The sequence below is a fragment of the Typopeltis vanoorti genome, chromosome 15 (assembly GCF_054136105.1).
Source record: "Typopeltis vanoorti isolate ZY-2024b chromosome 15, IOZ_Tvanoo_1.0, whole genome shotgun sequence".
In the NCBI taxonomy this organism is placed as follows: Eukaryota; Metazoa; Arthropoda; class Arachnida; order Uropygi; family Thelyphonidae; genus Typopeltis; species Typopeltis vanoorti.
The window spans coordinates 27,541,552-27,560,284 of record NC_143563.1 but is presented as its reverse complement, the minus strand read 5'-3'; the positions used below and the strand labels follow the sequence as shown (position 1 = coordinate 27,560,284).

Here is an 18,733-nt window from a genome sequence, read left to right as displayed (position 1 = left end):
TATTTAAGAAACTCTTTGAGTTTCTTATTCGGCTAAGAAACAATATGGGATATAATATCCCTTAACTTAAATAAGTTCATGTTGCCAAATTGAAGCCTTTGGCTCTTCATTATTATTAATAATAATCTTATTACCAGTACTGACAAAGACAAGATTACCATTGTATATAATGCTTATCTGGCTGACACCTTAGAATTTTTATCCTCAAAATTTCCATCAGATATTTTGGATCTGTTTAGGTTTGTCATGATCTCTGAATATTTTAGCTGGAATGAAAAGCATTACAAACAAATTCTGTTGAAAAAGCTGTGGTATGGAGGGACAGATCAGTACACATTCTTCAGATCCATATGTTAGAGTGTGGCATTTTCCAGAATATATTATTTACCAAACTCTATCACCCTGTGTGCTGTTCAAGATACAAGAAATACGAGATATATCCCACCATCAACATCATCACCACCACATGTGGTGGTTGGTGATGCTGATGGTGTGATACATCTTGTTTTTGGAATAAAGTCATATGATTAAAAATTTGAACACCCAAAACTGTTATTGACATTTTGAAATTCTGTGTTGCATATGCTGTGATGATTCTATTGAAAATACAATTGAGTATTAAAAATGCTCATGCTTTTTTTGTGTTATGGGAAGTGCTGTAGCAACATAGCTCTATTCTGTAGGCTACATTTGAGAGCAGCTAGAATGCTGGTTGTAGGTAAGACCAGGTTGTTGTCTAGATTTGCTATATAAAAACTAAATATTATTTTGGTGGAGGAATGAGCAAAAATAATTGTTTGTTGAACATTTATTGGAGTCATCCTAAGAGTATGGCATCAATATTCATAGTCAAAGGTGGGCCAACAGTTTATTGAGGTTTGTGAAATACTCAGGTTTCATATAATTTTTGCCACATAATATATATTATATAAAGGAAAGAAGCAATCTTGTATAGCATAGGTTCTTAACTTTTTTCTTCTTCTTCTTCTTGGCTTCACATGTTAGGCAATTGTTTGCCTGTAATGTTTTCAAGGCTTTAAAAAATCTTCTGCCCATTTCCTCCTGGATCTTAACTTTTTTTTTTTTTTTTTAATCTGCAACCCTTTTTAAATCATGTAATCAGTATAATTATCCTTTACAATGTTTATTTCTGCAATTAATAGAATATATAGAATTAATAGAATAGAATATAAAATGTAGCTTGTAATAATTTGAATAGTTCTGTAATAAATATTTATTTTACTTGTGTTTATCAATGTTTGCCCATGGAGGGGTTATGACCCACAGCTTAAGAACCACTGTTGTATATTATATGCTTAGTATTATTGTGTATTTGAGTTGTCTGTCTGCAGTGCATGTACTACATTAACTTTGATGGGATAAATTGCATCACTGTCCATAGTAATTTTTGTGCACTGTTTCAAAAAATTCTTACTTCAGCAATTTTTTTTTCTCTGTAAAATTTATTTTTTGAAGGAACTGTATGATATATATGTAATTATTATAATTTATTAATTTATATAATACATATATAACCTTGTACTTAATCTATCTCTGGTGCTTTTTTTAATATATGATTATTACATATAGGGAATATTCCTAAAAACTGCAGATCAAGAAACTGGACTCTCAGTAGAAGAACCAGAATGGTTTGAAGATGATTTTGTATTGAATGCTAATCAACAACAAGAACAGTTATTTTTACAACAGCATCATCTATATTATCGTCAGATCCCTAACAAGCCACCACCTCCTTATACATTGCCACAATCCACGGCTAGTACAACTGTTATTACCACATCTAATGCTACTATTGCAGAATCTATAATTAGATTGCCTCAGGAACCTTTCTTTGTAATTCCACATACTGAGAAAGAACTAAATGATATAATTACTAAAGCTGCAGAAGCACTCCTAGATTGTTATCAGAATGGATTCTCTCTCACAGATGTCATACCAAATAATGGTTACTTAGAGGAAGAGGAAACAGAAATTCAAAAGCAATACAAACATTTCTTATTTGATCTAACTAAAGAAATTACCCTAAGCCTATATAGGTAAGCTCTTATTATGATTTGCTTGCATCTTTTTATGATGAATAGAATGTGATTTATTGCCCAACTTCTAATTAAATAATCATTTTATTATTCTGAACAATAATCTGTTTATTGTCATGAACAATCTATAGATTGTTCATAACCTAACAAATATTTATTTCATTTTTTAATCGAGTAATAATATCACCATCTGATATATATAATAAAGAATCATACAACAGATTTTTTTTTTTGTATTAATTGAATTCAGTTTTCTAATTCACTATGAAAATTAGCTTGTGCCAGTGGCAAAGTGTGTCACAAGATATAAAGGAAATAAAATACATACTAAATGACTGTAATTGTGTACAGTCATTTATGGAATTCGGCATCTAGAAATGGAACCAGGTTTAGAATTAACCAACTTCTATTGAGTTGATATTATAGTCAGTTTGTTAGTTATCAGTCAGTTTATATGATTGCTGCACAATCAAAACATCTGAAATCAACTGTCATTGATGATTATAAAAGTTTTAGATTCTCTCAACCAGGAGTCCATAGCTATAGAGATTTGTGCCAGAACATTATTACATACTGAACTCCTTAGCCTTAGCCCTTATATAAGACAATGAACACGTGCTTATATAAGCTAAACATCACTCTGAAACAATTCTTGAGTTTAATGTGCAGCATAACGTAGTGTAGTGTAGAGTTTACAGAAATTTACCAATAGGTTAGCAAGCTGTGGTATGAAGCAGTGAGATACAATACACAATCTTCAGATGTAATGGGCATGTGTGTGTGGATTTGGGGTTTGTAGAAAAAACATCATATACAATATATATATATATATATATATATATATATATATATGTATATTGTAAATGTATTGTATTCTGTTGAATTTGAATACAATATTGTAAAAATATTGTATTCAAAAACCAAACTTTTGCTATAAAGACTTTTTTTTGCTTATTTTACAATATTTTAAGCACCTTCAAAGTAGTCATCCCCCTCCTTTACTGGTGATACAGTGTTCACAATGTTTCTTCCATTGTTGGAATGTTGTGATGGTGTGCAGTTCTCTTATTGCATTTTCCCTGAATCTCCTCTATGGTTTGGAAGCAATGTCCTTTCCAAAGTTGGTTTTAAGTTTGGGAAACAGGAAAAAGTCTGCTGGAGCTAAGTCTGGAGAATAGAGTGGATGAGGCACAACAGATGATCATCACTCAACAAACACAGCAGGAATTTTGCACTGACACAATGTATCTGAAGTTTTTTTAGTCAAAATTTGATGTCAACATCCTATGCTGATGCCCACTTCATCTGCAACCTCTCGGACAGTTAAACGACGATTTCCACAAATCACAGCACAAACTCTCTCGACATGGTCATCGTCTGTTGATGTGGAAGGCCATCCATGCCTGGGATCTTCACTGACCGACGTTCTGCTCTTTTTAAAACACTTAAACCAATCATAGCACTGCATTTGGCTCATCCAGTCCTTCCTGTATACTTGGTTTAGCAATTGAAATGTCTCTGTAAAATTTTTACTGAGTTTGCAGCAAAATTTCACACACACACACACATGTTCTTTAAAGCTCTTTCATTGTCACTTTGGCACTAAGCCAACGAATGTGTGCATGTGCTCACTCCAGCGGATGTAACTTGACATCTAATGCTCATAGCAGAATTGGGAAAACGGCAGTTTGTTGTCAAAATCTGCCACAGCATGCTCTCTGTGCCGATTGACACACACTATTTAAAAAGTTCAGTCTTTTTTGAACACCCCTTGTGTGCGTATATATAATTCCATCTGTTAATTGTGGTACTGATGATGTTATTAATTTCCTGGATTCTTCTCTGAGTTTGAAATAAGACTCCTTGTCACGTTACCTGAAAAAATTAATGTTTTGGATAATTCTTATGAATGATCATTATTCAACAAACTCTGTACCATGGAAGTTTTATGCAAGCAGTTCAGTTGAGGATCGACTGCAAAGAAATTGAGGAAATGTAAATGCAAAAGTTAGATTGGCATAGTCATGATGTGAACCTTACAAGCATGTCTGGAAAAAGTTAAATGTTTGAATGTGCTAGTCTCACCCTCAACCAACAACCTCACTACATTCACTTCTTCCACCAAAAATTCCACATTGACTGGAATTTTTGGTGGAAGAAGTGAAAACATCTATTTATCAATGTTTAGTGGAACATCGATCCAGGAAAGTCTGTCTGTATTGTATACAGACAGACTCTCCTGGATACACTAGTTTTGGTTTAATGTTGACATGATGTGACAGATATGCATCCTTGTTTCTGTACCAATAATAGTTCTCTTTTTATGTCTATAGGTAGCAGAGTTAACAGTACGTGTTTCTGCTGTTAGCAGTACAATCTCATCAACAAATGTTGAAGGGTTTTTTTATTATTATTAATATTATTACTGATGTGAAGTCATTATATACTCTATATACAAGTAGCCCAGTCATGAAGATACTTCATGACAAAATATGGATAAAGAAAATAATTTCATGGCATCTTTATCTCATCAATAAATATTTTCATTTTTAAATGCAGGCCAAAGCTTGAGCATGTTTATAATAAAAAAAAGAACTTATAAAAAATAATTCTGAAACCTTGAAATGTTATGTGCTTTATGTAATGTTACATAAAAAAATTTAATAAATTAATATCAAACAAAAGTTTAACATGAGTCACAAATCAAAGCTGGAGAATGCTGACATGGACTGTAAGAAATGTGGAGAACCAAGCAGGATATTTACGTTGGTGTCCATCCTCCACTTTGCTATAGTGCATCCTGTTAGTAATCTTCCTGGTTACAGAACTGATGAATATTATTATTAGAGTCCTTCATGGATTAAGGGACTCATCAAGGGATGCCACATACTACACATACCAGCTGTCATACTTATTCTTGAATTCATTCACACTGCTTGCACATACCACATCCAATGGCAATCCATTCTAATCATGCCCCCTATGAGAGAAAAATTTAGTCCTCACCTACCTCTTAGCAGAATTGATTCTCAGCTTTCCAAGTATGCCTGCTTGTCCTTTCCCCACCCTCCATAAAATGAAAAATATCAACTAAAATCCTTTATGATCCTTTTGGAAGTTGTACATCTCAATCATATCACCCTCCCTCTTTCTCCTGTTTACTAGTGTCTGCAGTCTACACATTCTCAGTCTGTCTTCATAATCTGTATTCCACATTCCTGCTATCAATTTTAACATTCCCCTTTGCACTCTCTCCACTGTATCAGAATCACAATGGAAACCATGGGGACCAGACCTGTGCACAGTAGTAGAAGTGAGGTTATAAAGGCCTTGTAAAGAGACAAAATGACACTTTTATCTTTACATGTTAAAATTCATTTCAGAATTGCAATTCTGAAAATCTTTTGAGTTGTATTTGCAATCTTTGCTACATGTCCCCTGAACTTCTACTAACACTCCAAGATCACTGGCCTGATCAGTTTGGTTTTTTTTAGCATAATCCTGCCAATATAAAATGAGAGAGTGAAAATGATGAAAGCAAATAATGTTGGTATAAAAGAGGTAATGAAAGACCTGCAAGTGGCATTGTATGGTGATTCAATTATTAAAGACGTGCTGGACGAGAGAATGCACAAGGTATGTTTTACTGGAGGTAGAATGAGTAGAGTGATTGAGGCATTAGATATGAGAAGTAAGCAAGCAAAAGAGTTGGTACTTGTAATAGGTACCAAATGACTTGACTGTGAACAAAGAACACGTCAGATTGGGTATCAGGAGATTGCTTAGATGGAAGAGAATAGTGTGATAGGAAAGGTAGTAAGCGTATTGCCTAGGTATGACAGTGATGAGATGAGGCAGAAAGCAAGGATTATGAATGATATGTAAGCGGAAATGTACGAGGAGAAAGGAGTGCAGTTTGTTAACTTATGGAATGAGTTTGCAGGACGTAGTGAACTGTATAAGAGCGGACTGCATTTGAGTGGTTTTATGTGAGTTGGTTGGAGAGACTGCTGCTGGAAGGTAGAGAAGTGAGTGCAGAGAATGAATCTGATCAAGTGGGGAGCAATGTGGAAGAGCAGGAGAAGAAGTGAGCAGCATCAGTATAGAGAATGGAAGAATGGGTGTGCAAGATGGACAGGGAAACAGGGAGGCTCAGGGTGGACAGGGGAACATGCCGTGAGAAAGATGGATGCTCCAAGAGGATGTGAATGCAAGTGTAGGCATGAAAGGAAGGGGGGATGATCTGGAATCAAGAGGAAACAGTTGGATTTGAAGCAAGTTCTAAGATGAATAAGGAGAAATCGATATGGCTTGAGTTGAGCATGGAGAAATCACATCGAATGAGTGGTATCAGTGGAAATAGCTATAGATCCAGGAATTAGCTACAGTGTTGTATACAAATGCTAGAAGTGTAAGAAAGAAGACAAATGAAATGGTTGCATTAATAGAGTCTGTTTACCCAAAAATTGTTGGATTAAGTGAGACATGGTTGGATGAGGACAACAACTTGACAGGAATAGAGATGGAAGGGTATGATATGTTTTGTGAGGATAGAAAGGGTAAAGGGGGGGGGGGGCTAGTGCTGCTATCAATGACAGAGAAAGCGTTATGTCCATGCAAAGTAGAGATGCAAGAGGGAAATAGTGCCAGTGGTTTTGAGGCAGTATGGTGTGAGACAGAGGTGAATAGAATGAAATACTTGATTGGATGTTGTTATAAACCTGGTAATGTGGATGGTAGTGACTATAAAATGCATAATCAAATTAGCCAAGCAAATAAGAAAAGGGTAATCATTATGGATAATTTTAATCATGGCAATATAGACTGGCATGATGAGATAGTAACTGGAAGTAAAGAAAATGAGTTTGAGTTTTTGAGGAACAACTATCTCAGACAGTATGTAACAGTGGGCACACGAGGATTGAGGGTCTTGGATTTGATCATCTCCTCAGAGGATGTAATTATAAATGAGGTGTCCGATCACCCTCCAATTGGTGAGAGTGACCATGAAGTGATTGCCTGGGTGGTTGCCAGTAGTGTGAGGACCTCTGTGAGGAAAGGGTATATGTGGAACTACAAGGCTGGTGATTATGAGAAGCTCAGGAGACAGCTTGCAGGTGTAGCATGGAATGAGGAATTGGCTGGAAAGGAGATCATTGCAGCTTGGGTGACATTCAAAAATTATCTAGTAACAGCTAAATGTATTCCAAGCATCAGAAGGTTAAATAAGATAGGTGTGAAATGGATGAATGAAGATATTAAGCATGCGATACAGAGAAAAATGCATTATGGAGGCAGCATAAGAGAAGTGGTAATAATCATTTCCATGAGGATTACAAAGACCAGTCAAGGTGGGTGACTTGGTTGGTAAGGGTAGCAAAAGTGAGGTATGAGCAGCAGTTAGCTAATTGAAGCCAAAAAGAATCCTAGGGAGTTCTTTTGATATGTAGGTAGCCAAAAAAAAAAAAGAAGATTATAGAAGGATGACATTTGCAGAAGATATAGTGGAGATACTTAATGAGCAGTTCAGAAGGGATCTTTCATTCTTGTGAATGTGACTTCATGGAGAGATCGAGAGCAGTTGATGATGGGGAAGAGAGACTGACTGTAAGTGAACAAGAGGTGTATGGGAAGTTGAGCAAACTTAATGTTAATAAGACTGTGGGACTTGACAATATATCACCATATATTCTGAAGGAATGTGCCAGGGAGTTGACATCTGCCTTGACATATTTGTTTAATGTGAGTTTTGTACTGGGTCAAGTTCCAAAGGAGTGGAAGGAGGGCAAGATTGTGCTGCTTCATAAGGGTGGTGATAGAACTCAAGCATCTAAATATAAGTCTGTGTGTCAGGTGTAGTGGTTAAGTTGTTGGAAAAGCTTGTGAGAACTAGGATCCAGAATTGGGTTGACAACAATAGTATTATCTTTGATGGACAGCATGGATTTGCTAAAATGAGGTCATGTTTTAGTTTTACTTACTTATTACAATAAGTTGACAGCTTCCTTGGACAAAGGAGAGGGATACACAGTAATATACTTAGATTTTGCAAAGGCTTTTGATAGATTACTGCATGATATGTTGATAGTCAAACTACAGCTGATAGGGTTGGATATTAGATTAGTACATTGGATCGGAGATTGGCTATCTGATTGGTATCAGCAAGTTATGTATGTTGGAAGCAGTATCCCTGAAGAGGAAAGTCACTAGCGGTGTACGTGTACCTCAGGGGTCTGTTTTAGGGCCATTACTGTTTAACTTATATGTTAATGATATTGGCGAAGATTTGGATTGAAATATTCAGTTGTTTGCAGATGATGCAAAGTTGGGATGAACTATGAAGAGTGTGGCCTTACAAAAAGACTTGAATAAATTTAGTGAATGGGAATGGTAATACGAGTTCAATGTTGCAAAATGTAAGGTTTTAAAATTTGGGAAACAATGATCGGATGTAGAATTTATGCTTGGTTGGGATATGTTGTTGGAGGTGGAGAAAATAAGAGATCTTGGAGTGATAGTGGATAAAGATTTGATATTTAGGGACACATTGCCAAAATTGTGAGGACAGCACAAAGACTTCTGGGAATGATGCGGAGGATGCTGACTAGTAGAAGTAGGGAGATTCTTGTTCCATTGTGTATGGCTTTGATTAGGCCACACATAGACTACTGTGCACAGGTTTGGTCACCTGGTTTTCAAAAGGGCAAAAAGATGTTGGAAAGTGTCCAGAGGCAACTGACTAAGCTAGTTTCTAACCTCTGGAATGTCAAATATGAGAAGAAAGGTTTAGAAGATGCAATATTTTGCTTGCAGCATTTTAAGTGATTGAAATACCTTGCCTGAGAGTGTGGTGTCTGCAGAGAATTTGAGTGTTTAAGGTGCAGTATGATGAGCTGTGTGTGTGATAAAAGGACCTCCTAGATGAGTCTTTGACTCCATAGGATCTTGGTGTAATAATAATAAGACATTGGACATCTAATCACATCGAAGTGCATGACTTTACATTTACTGACATCCATATTTAAATCATTCTGCAAGTACTGCATAACAGCAGCATTCCTGATTATTCTACCTATCTTTGCATCATCAGCAAATAGTTACCTTTCACATCCTTTCTAATATCATTATTGTACAGATTGAATAACAGTGGACCAAGGACTGATCCTTGTGGTACACTATTGGTTTCCATAAATCTTGGAAACTCACATCCCCTGTATACCACTTTTTGATATCTGTCAGTTAGTCATCCTCTTAACCATGTTAATATTTTATAATCCAAACCCATATTCTCCAGTTTATGCAACAGTCTTCTATACTGTATTCTGTCAATGGCCTTAGCATAATCTAAAAATATCATGGTGAATTCATTCCCTTTGTCTAATTCAATGGTAACATTATTATAGAATAATAACTAATATTTAAGGAATTGACAGCGTATACTGGAAATATAGATTAAATAAACTTTAATATACAAAGTGTATATTAAAGTTTATTTAATCTATATTTCCAGTATACGCTGTCAATTCCTTAAATATTAGTTATTATGTCTAACCAGCGTATAAGCCTCTCAACAAGAATTATTATAGAATGTGAGCAAGTTGCTAACACATGTCCTTCACTTAATAAACCCTGCTGTTCATTGCAAAGTAGCGATTCACTGTCAACCCATTTCTTAATCCTATCAGTCCCTATTGCTGAATTCTTATTCAGTTTGTCCAACAGCTCTAATACCTCCTCTTCATATACCTGAGTTTCTTCAGAAGCAGTAACAGTGAACTCAGTGTTACATATATCAGGTTGATAACTATTAGCAAAGTGGACACTCATTAGTTGAACAACCTCTTCTGCATCTCTATCCCTCTCACCATCTGCATTTAGAAGAGTTATTCTTTCATATTCATTCTTTCTTTTACTTGCAGCGTATTGATAGAATTCTTGTGGGTTGTCTTTAGCTTGCAGAGCCAGTTTATTTTAATACTCAGACTTAGCTTTCCATACAATAGTTCCAATTTTTCTGGCCTGCTGCTTATAATTTTCATAATGGTCATCATCATTATGCACATGGTATTTCTTTCATGTTGTACTTTTCTCAAATCTCTTGTTTGATAAAATTTCACATCCATTTGACTCCAACCCTATTTATTCTTCAAACTCTCAGGATACATTCTGATGTTGCATCATTTTAGTATTTTTTAAATGTTTCTCATGAACTGTTGATATTCTTCCCATCCAGCAAGTAATACCTTTCAGCTGAACTCAATATACTCCTCAGTTATTCATAATTTTCATTTAGAAAAGGTTAGATGCTAAACTGCAAAGAAAAGTGAGTACTGCATGATCACTGTCACCAACCGGAGGCAGAATAGTTCTGTCTTTAACTGAAACACCCTCTGACCCTAACACTCTTTGACCTCGAGTTCCTTCTGTCACATGCTGCTTTGAGGAAGTTGTCCTGCAACAGCTCAATAAATTTATTTTCATTCTTCTCATGAGATTTTACTGTTACCCAGTCAATGTTTGATAATTAAAGTCTCCCATTATGATTACTCTTTTCACACCCATCATCTCTATTTGGTGGTGCATTTCTTCATCACTTGCATCCTATCCACCAGGTCTGTAACAACACCCCACTATGTAATTGATCTTGTTAGATACCACCTCACACCAGATGGCTTCAAATTCACTGCAACATGAAATACTGTTACTAGTAGCACAATCATAGTTCTCAACACTAACTGGATTCAAGTCTTCTGATAGCATTAGCAGTATGCTCTCCTATCCTGTCCTCTCTATCCTTCCTAAAAATACTGTACTCTTGACACCAGTTAGTATGTCTGAATCTGATAGCCAGGTCTCACTAATATCTACAATCTGAGTTCACAACATATTGACCATGACAACCAACTCTACCCCTTTGTTTCTGATACTTATGTCATTCGTAATAAGCTAACTGCACATTCTTTTGTATACTCTTGTCTGCAGACTGCAGGACAGAGATCTGCAATTTGTCCAACTGTGTCATGCAGACTGCAGACAAGAGTATACAAAAGAAGGTGCAGGTAGCTTATTATATCTATATATATGAATGCCAGAATTATCAGAAACAAAGGGATAGAGTTTGTTATCATGATCAATATGTTGGGACCTCAGATTATTTGATTATATTATTTATTGGACCTCAAATATGTGCAAAGATTTCTACTGCCTTATACATGTGTAGACATCTTTGCACATGTTTGATAGGTCCAAATCGGATGAACATAAAGTTGAAATCATTCTCCCCTTGTAATAATTTCCATGATTATGCTCATTCCCCTCATTAACACAATTATATAACATTGTCTCTCTTATACTAATACTCTCACCACTCCTCCCATTATAATTTAACTCTGTTGTTTGCAGCTAATGAGATTGTTCAGTTTATGAGTGCTTACTTTGCTAAGATTTATCAACCAGGTGTATGTAACATGGTGCACAGTGCTACATGGATAAAGAGTTAGAGGTTCATGAAAATTAGGTTGACGAGCTGTTGCATAACCTGGATAAGAATTTATCATCAAGACAGATGGAATATCAGTCTGTTTGCTAAAGGAATGTTCAGCCGAATTGGCTAGGCCTTTCACATGTTTGTATAACTTGAGTCTCAGCTCAGGAATGATACCACAGGAATGGAAGGAATGTATGATAGTTCCATTGTACAAGGGTGGTGCGAAAACTGATGTTTCTTACTACTGACCTATCAGTATCTCTGGTGTGATAGTGATTTTAGATCACAAAAAAGATTTAGAGAAGTTGGTAAGAACTTGCATAAAGAAATGGGTAGACAAGCAAGCGATACTGTGCAAGGAGCAGAATGGGTTTAATAAAGGAAGGTATGTTTTAGCAATTTGCTCATATTTTATAACAATATTACGACCAAGTTGGATGAAGGGAATGGATACACTATGATAATGGTGAATTTTTGTAAGGCATTTGATAGGACACCACACGAAAGGCTGTTGCATAAACTGGAGAATGAGGGATTCAAATATATACTATTGACTTGGATCAGGGTTGACAGACAGAAATCATAAAATGGTATACAGTGTGTATGAATCTGCCAGATTTAAGGTGACCAGTGGTGTATCTCAGGATTAAGTCCTTGGGCCATTAGTGTTCAATCCATACATTAATTACATCAGGCAAGGTTTAACATCATATGTACAATTGATTGCTGATGATGCAAAAATAGGCAGGGCAATCAAGAATGCTACTGATATTTAGCACTCACAAAATGATTTGAATAGGCTGGAAATTTGGGCAAACAAAAGTGGCTATCAGTTTAATGTTAGTAAATGTAAAGTTATGCACTTTGGCATGATGAGATTTCCAGGGGGCATATTATATTAGCAGGGTTATGCTACAAGAAACTGAGGAGGCAAGGGATCTTGGCAGATTGGTGGATAGGAATTTGAAGTTCAAAGGTCACATAGCAAAAGTTGCAAATGCAACTCTGAAGATAATTGCGATGTTGAAGTCAACCTTGACATGCAAGGATAGGAAGTCATTTTGCCTCTTTATAAGGCTTTGATAAGACCACACCTGGATTATTGTGCACAGATTTGGTCTCCTGGATTCCAAGGGGATAAAGAGGCTGTGGAAAGGGTGCAAAGAAGAGTTACAAAGATTATAACCTGATTATGGGGTTTTAGATTATGAGGATAGATTGCGAGTATGTGGATTACAGAGTCTGGTTAACAGGAGAAAGAGAGGGGGTGATATGATATAGGTCTATAAACGTTTGAATGGATATTATAGGATATTGTCTGATGAAATTTTTTGTTATATGGAAGGTGGGAAGAGAACACCGTGACATCCATGGTAGTTAAGTTTGTTGACAGTCAGGAAAGGGGTAAGAGCTATATTTTTCTCTCACAGAGCAGTGAGTGAGTGGAATAGTTTGCCTTTGGGGTTAGTGAGTGCATCTAGTATAAATGAATTTAAGGGCAGGTATGGCAGCTCGTTTGGATGATTTATAGCCTCCCTTGATGAGTCCTTGTCTACTTGGAGGTCTTAGATAATAATAATTTATTCCATTAAAGTTCAACATGAACCTTGAGTACTCCTTGTACCATTAACCACCGAACTGGCCTTGACATGCTGACACATCAATAATTGCATAGATGTGAGGTGTCCCCTGAAGTTAATGTAACATTCAGACACTAGAAAAAACATGGATACAAAGCTTATATATTTTATTTATTTTATCTCTGTGATCATTTGAGTGGTTAAACTGTAAATCAGTCAATCAACCAACCTTCTTCTTCCAAAAAAAAAAAAAAAAAATTTCTAACTGAACACTAATATACTCGCATTCTGAATGGAATCAAGGAGAGAAAGAAAATGAATATGGCCTCACTCTTGAAAACCTCACAAAAATTATTGCACTATATGAAACCGCACTAGTTAGAAAAAGGACCATACACCTCAAAGAATAAACGACACACCTGCAGAACAATTGATAGATGAGAAGGATTCCTCTATCCACTAGAGTAAAATATAATAAACTATCCAGTGTCATAGAATAGAATAGAAGGACAGAATAGAATTTGATGGTGTCTTGGATATTTTTCTTGAAGAGGAATAGATTTATACAAGCTATCTACAATTGTGACCACAAATCCAGAAGCAAGACAGATCCACAAAAAAGGAGTAATTCTAGTAGCAAGGCGTTGGTCATACATAACTGGCAATTAGTTTACGGAATTAACAACGCATATAAAGTATATTAATTAAAGGTAACTTTAAAAAAAGGAGTAATGAAATTATTCCTGCAGTGGAATGTTGCTTTTGAGATGTGATGTTACAGAAGGCTGTTGAGGATATCATATACTGAAAGGTGTACAAATGAATGGGTGTTAGAAAAGATCAGCAGAACTTTAAGGCTTCTTAAGGATATTGACAGAAGAAAGTTAAAATATTTTGGACACATAGAAAGGATGAAAGGGGGACTTCTCAGAACAGTAATAGAAGGTAAAGTTCCTGGGAAAAGAGGCAGGGTAGACTATCAATGAGATGGATGGATGGCGTGTGTGGATTGACTGATCTTCTGATTGATTGAATGATCTTCAGAGAGTTGATGCTGCCAGAAAAGCAAACAACAGGACTACATGGTGAGGCCTGGTGTGGCACATCACCGAGCATCGGAGTGACCATACGGCATCTGTAGATGCCCAGTGAAGATAGTAGTAGTGGAATGTTGTGAATTCTACAAGCATATTGATGACCTCAAAGCTCTACTGCAGAAGTATAAACCAATGTACTCTTACCTACAGTAAACATATTTATAGCCTGGCAAACCTCCTGCATTATGGAACATTACCATCATCTGTAAGGACATGAAAGGACCTGACAACAGAGGAGTTGCCATCCACTCCTCTCACTAGGATCTCTTATTACAACATGCTGTGTTTATTTACCACCTGGTACAGATATTTCCCAAGATGACCATGACAACGCTTGTATTGACATCAGGGAAAAGGTTGTAGAGCATATACTCAACAATAATCTATCTTAAAAACAGGATGCATCACCTTCTTATAAAAAAGCTTTTCTGCTTAGTTACAAAATATATTATACTTAACAAGAAATTATATTCTTGTTCAATCCTTTACCCAAGTGTAAGCAATCAAAACTTGAACAGGTATCTTCACAACTAGTCTACTTGTATACAGAGCTGTGGAGTTCACTCCATTTGTTTCAGCATTTCATAAACATTATGGGAAGGGTCACTATCTGGACCAGTTTCACCCTTTATTGAAGTCTCATCAGTGGGAATTAGACTCAAGAAGATGAGTTAAATCAATGCATAAGTCATATATTTTCCATATACAAGTAGTAAAATGATTTATCACCATATTAAAATATTCTGAATCAGAGATAGTTGTAAAAAGTTTTTTTGTAGAAAGACCCTTTCCATTCAGTTTTTTCATTGTGTAATACTGAGTCAATTAATGTCAAGTTAGCACCCACTATATACAAGTTGTGAAGGTACTTCACGTGGGAACTTAGCTTGAGAAGTGGTATCAGACTGCATTCCTACAGTCAGGAAGATAAACTAAGTGAGGGTTAAGTGGATGAATAATGATATAAAGCAAAAGCTGCTTTCATTATGTATCAGGTCAGAGGAAGGATGACTTTAATCAATGCTGGTGATAGGAAGGTGACAGAAACATAAGCAAACTTTGTATGCTTGTGTGAAGAATTAAAAAGAACATGATTTCTTGGTAAGTATTAACAACACCTTCTTTCATATGCCTACCAAATATTCACTGCCATTAACTTCACAGCCAGTTTGCCACCTCTCTTCTGACTGTTTAAGTTAGAAGATAGATGAAGTTATCAGTTGATAACAACATGTATGGAAGTGATCACTTTTCCATGATATCCACTCTTCCGCATGAGCAACCATGCACCCTATCACAGATATCATGATGGGAAATAGAGCAAACTGACATGGGTCACCTTTTCTTCCGTAGTAGAATGTGATTTCGTAACAGCCAACTTGTATCAGTTCACAGTGAACCTGTTACAGAGTTTATAACAGAAGCTGCAGTACCCATAACTTCTAATTGTTTTTCACCCTTTCCTTAACCATGGTGGAATGCTAAAGCACAAGAGCCAGGAAGGCTCAGAACAAACTGCACATGAATCGTGTTCCACAGATACCACACAACATCAAACCTAATTTCTTTCAAATATGCTTGGACTTGAGTGTGATATATATTGCTGTCAGAGATAAAATGACTCCTGGATCCAGTACACATTTTTTATAACCAAATCAACCATCATTAAGTAGATCTGAGATAAAATTCAGAAAATGAAAATATATCACCACCAGCTTTCAATCCTGGAACACGATTCATGTGCAGTTGCTGATCTGTAAGTAACTGTAGATACTCTCAGGAGAGTTACAACAAAACATCAGCAATTCTTCTCCCTCTCTCTCCACAAGTTCTTAGCCTTAGAAAAATACAAACTAGAAAAAACATTAAGTTCACATCATATGGTTTGGGACCATGCAGTGGCCCATTCATGAAACAAGAACAAAAAACTGCTTTGCTTCAATGTCATCCAGCTGCTGCAGGACCAGATAATGCCAATTATGAGATTAAACATGCCCCCCCCCCCATCTTCCATGAGTCAGTTACTCTGGCTTTTTAACAAAATTTTCTGTGAACGTGAATTTCTGTATTCCTGGTGAAGGATCATCTACTCATGTTCTTAACTCTTAAAATCCCTGAAGACCAGTCATCCCAGACAAATCATCTAACCATCTCATTGAAGATGTACCGCTTCCCTTTTCCAGGAACTTTACCCTCCCTTACTGTTTTGAGATGTATTGTCTTTTCAATTCCATAAGACACATTCCTGTAATTACTGATGATTTTCTTGATGAAAGACCCATTGAAACCTTTAGACATGAAGGTAGACTTATTGTATGTTTCCTGAAGTAATAAAGCCTCACTGGCATTTGAGGCTTTATTACTTCAGGAAATGTTTAATCTCATATAATAAAGTTTCTTATTATATTATTCAGTCTACTAAATAGCATATTTCTCAAACATTTAAATACTGAAATCCTAACATTTTGAAAAAATAGTATTTTCATACTCAACAAGAATACAGATTGCTTAACATGTAACAGATGGTCTTTTTTTTTATTGTAAATAGTTTAATTTTAAGCCAAATTATTTGCAAAAATGAATAAATACTATTTAATTATGATAATAATTAATAATGATGCATTAGCTGATTTGATTGAATAATTAGTGTCATTTTTATTTCCTAGTGAAAAGCAAAAACAATTGCCTACATGGTCAAAAGCCTGGAAACTTACCCAAAAACCTCCTCTACCCCATGATCCTGAAAAGTTCCTCTCTGTGGTAAAGAAAAAAGTGTCTGCACATCTGGGTATGGCAGCTACTAAAGCATCAGACCGCAAAGGAAGTTTCTCCTGTGACTTTAAATTTGGTCGTAAAAAGCGAGACTTCCTTGATAACATTCTTATTCAAGAGCTAAAGGAAGAAGAACCCGAATGGGTAAACTATAATGAAGATGAAGTATCAGTGAAAATTCAGCTGTCTAATTCAATATTTGATCTTCTTGTTGAAGACACCATAAGACTTTTGGCCTCATTAGAAAAGAAAAAGATGGTTCTAAGCGTACGAGAAGTACATAGATAACACTGAATATTCTTTTAATACAATAATTATGAATGTGATCAGTATTTCTGTATTAAAGTTTTTATGTAAAATACAATTTGTGAAATAAAAGTATTTTTTGGTTGTTGTTGTTACAAATTGATATGGTACAGATGCCTTTTCTTTTTTTTTTTTTTTAATTCTATGTAAAGTTTTATTTTGTGCACCAAATTGTTTTGGAAGTATGAAGTAATTGATACAACTCAGCTTGATAGTATTAGCATGTACTATAGTATGTAGCAGTGAGGATTACATTTTTTTCTTGTCAAATTCTAAAGAAGTAGAATGAGTTGCCAGAAGGAATTAAGAGTACACTGTCAGTGAATGAGTTTAAGGAATTTGTCAGTTGTTTTTTGTAAATAACCATTTAGTTGAAAAGTAGACCTGAAAAAAATTGAGTTCTTTATTAAGTTCTATCTCTTCATCAAGAAGAGATAGAACTTAATAAAGTTCTATCTTATCCTAGTGTAGAAACGATTCCAAACTTTTGAGGAGGATAATGGTGGGATTTACCGTGCAGATATCTGATGGTGTGGGTAGCTTTGCTGTAAATCGAGATTTTTAATTTCTCTGAGGAACAGGTCAGTTTGATGTCCAAAAAAAGGAAGAGAGCCATTAGCTTCAAACTCAGCCGTAAATTTTATGTTCGGATGTTGATTATTTAGATGTTCTAGGAAGTTCAGGAGAGATTCATGGCCATGGCTCCAAATCGGAAAAGCTACTCACACCAACATATCTCCATGGTCAATCCCATCATTATCCTCCTCTTAAGTTTGGAATCATTTCTACAATAGGACATCATGCTTGCTCTCTTCTTGATGATGAGATAGAACTTAACAAAGAACTCAATTTTCTCAGGTCTACTTTTCAACTAAATTGTTATTCAAAAAAAAAAAAAAAAATTGATGAACTCCTATTAAATCCACCCACTTGCAATAATGAAGAGACCAATAGGGTGAAAGGTAATATATCTATACCATACATAAGCTCTGTCTCACCCAAATTGGCCAAGGTTCTTAGGAAATGCAACATAAGCACTTTATTTATTCCTCTTCCGAAAATCTGCTCCTTAGTGAGCCGTCTGAAACCTAGACATCACAACTTTAAATATCCCAGTGTTTATCAGATTTGGTGCAACTGTGATATACCATACTTTGGCCAAACAGAGAAATCGATCGAGTTACGCATTGAAGAACATAAGAGAGAACATCAGTTACAGGAGAACACGAGACAGTGCTTTGCCTAGTCATGTTCTGTTCTTGGCCGATTTTAACGAAGAAAACCTTAGCCATACAGTCCTATGGGACAAGTCTAATATCATTTTCTGTTGCCACGATGAATTAGAAAGATAATAGAATCAAAACAAATCATTCTCAGCCCCCTAGATCTCAACAATAACCTGAATTACAACCTTTCAGACTGTCATTGTGCTAC

The 18,733-nt window shown here is 35.7% G+C and overlaps 1 protein-coding gene across 2 annotated transcripts in view; it reads left to right on the top strand.

The window, feature by feature from the left end:
* The window catches only part of LOC150098544 (uncharacterized), a 610,245-nt gene extending 592,843 nt beyond the window's left edge, over positions 1 to 17,402 (top strand). For both annotated transcript variants that reach the window (XM_090405300.1, XM_090405297.1), the window contains exons 37-38: positions 1,591 to 2,057; positions 16,888 to 17,402. In XM_090405300.1, the coding sequence (XP_090261426.1) occupies positions 1,591 to 2,057; positions 16,888 to 17,281 (861 nt within the window). In that variant the 3' untranslated portion in view covers positions 17,282 to 17,402. The remainder of the gene's footprint in view (positions 1 to 1,590; positions 2,058 to 16,887) is intronic.
* Positions 17,403 to 18,733: the final 1,331 nt, after the last annotated feature.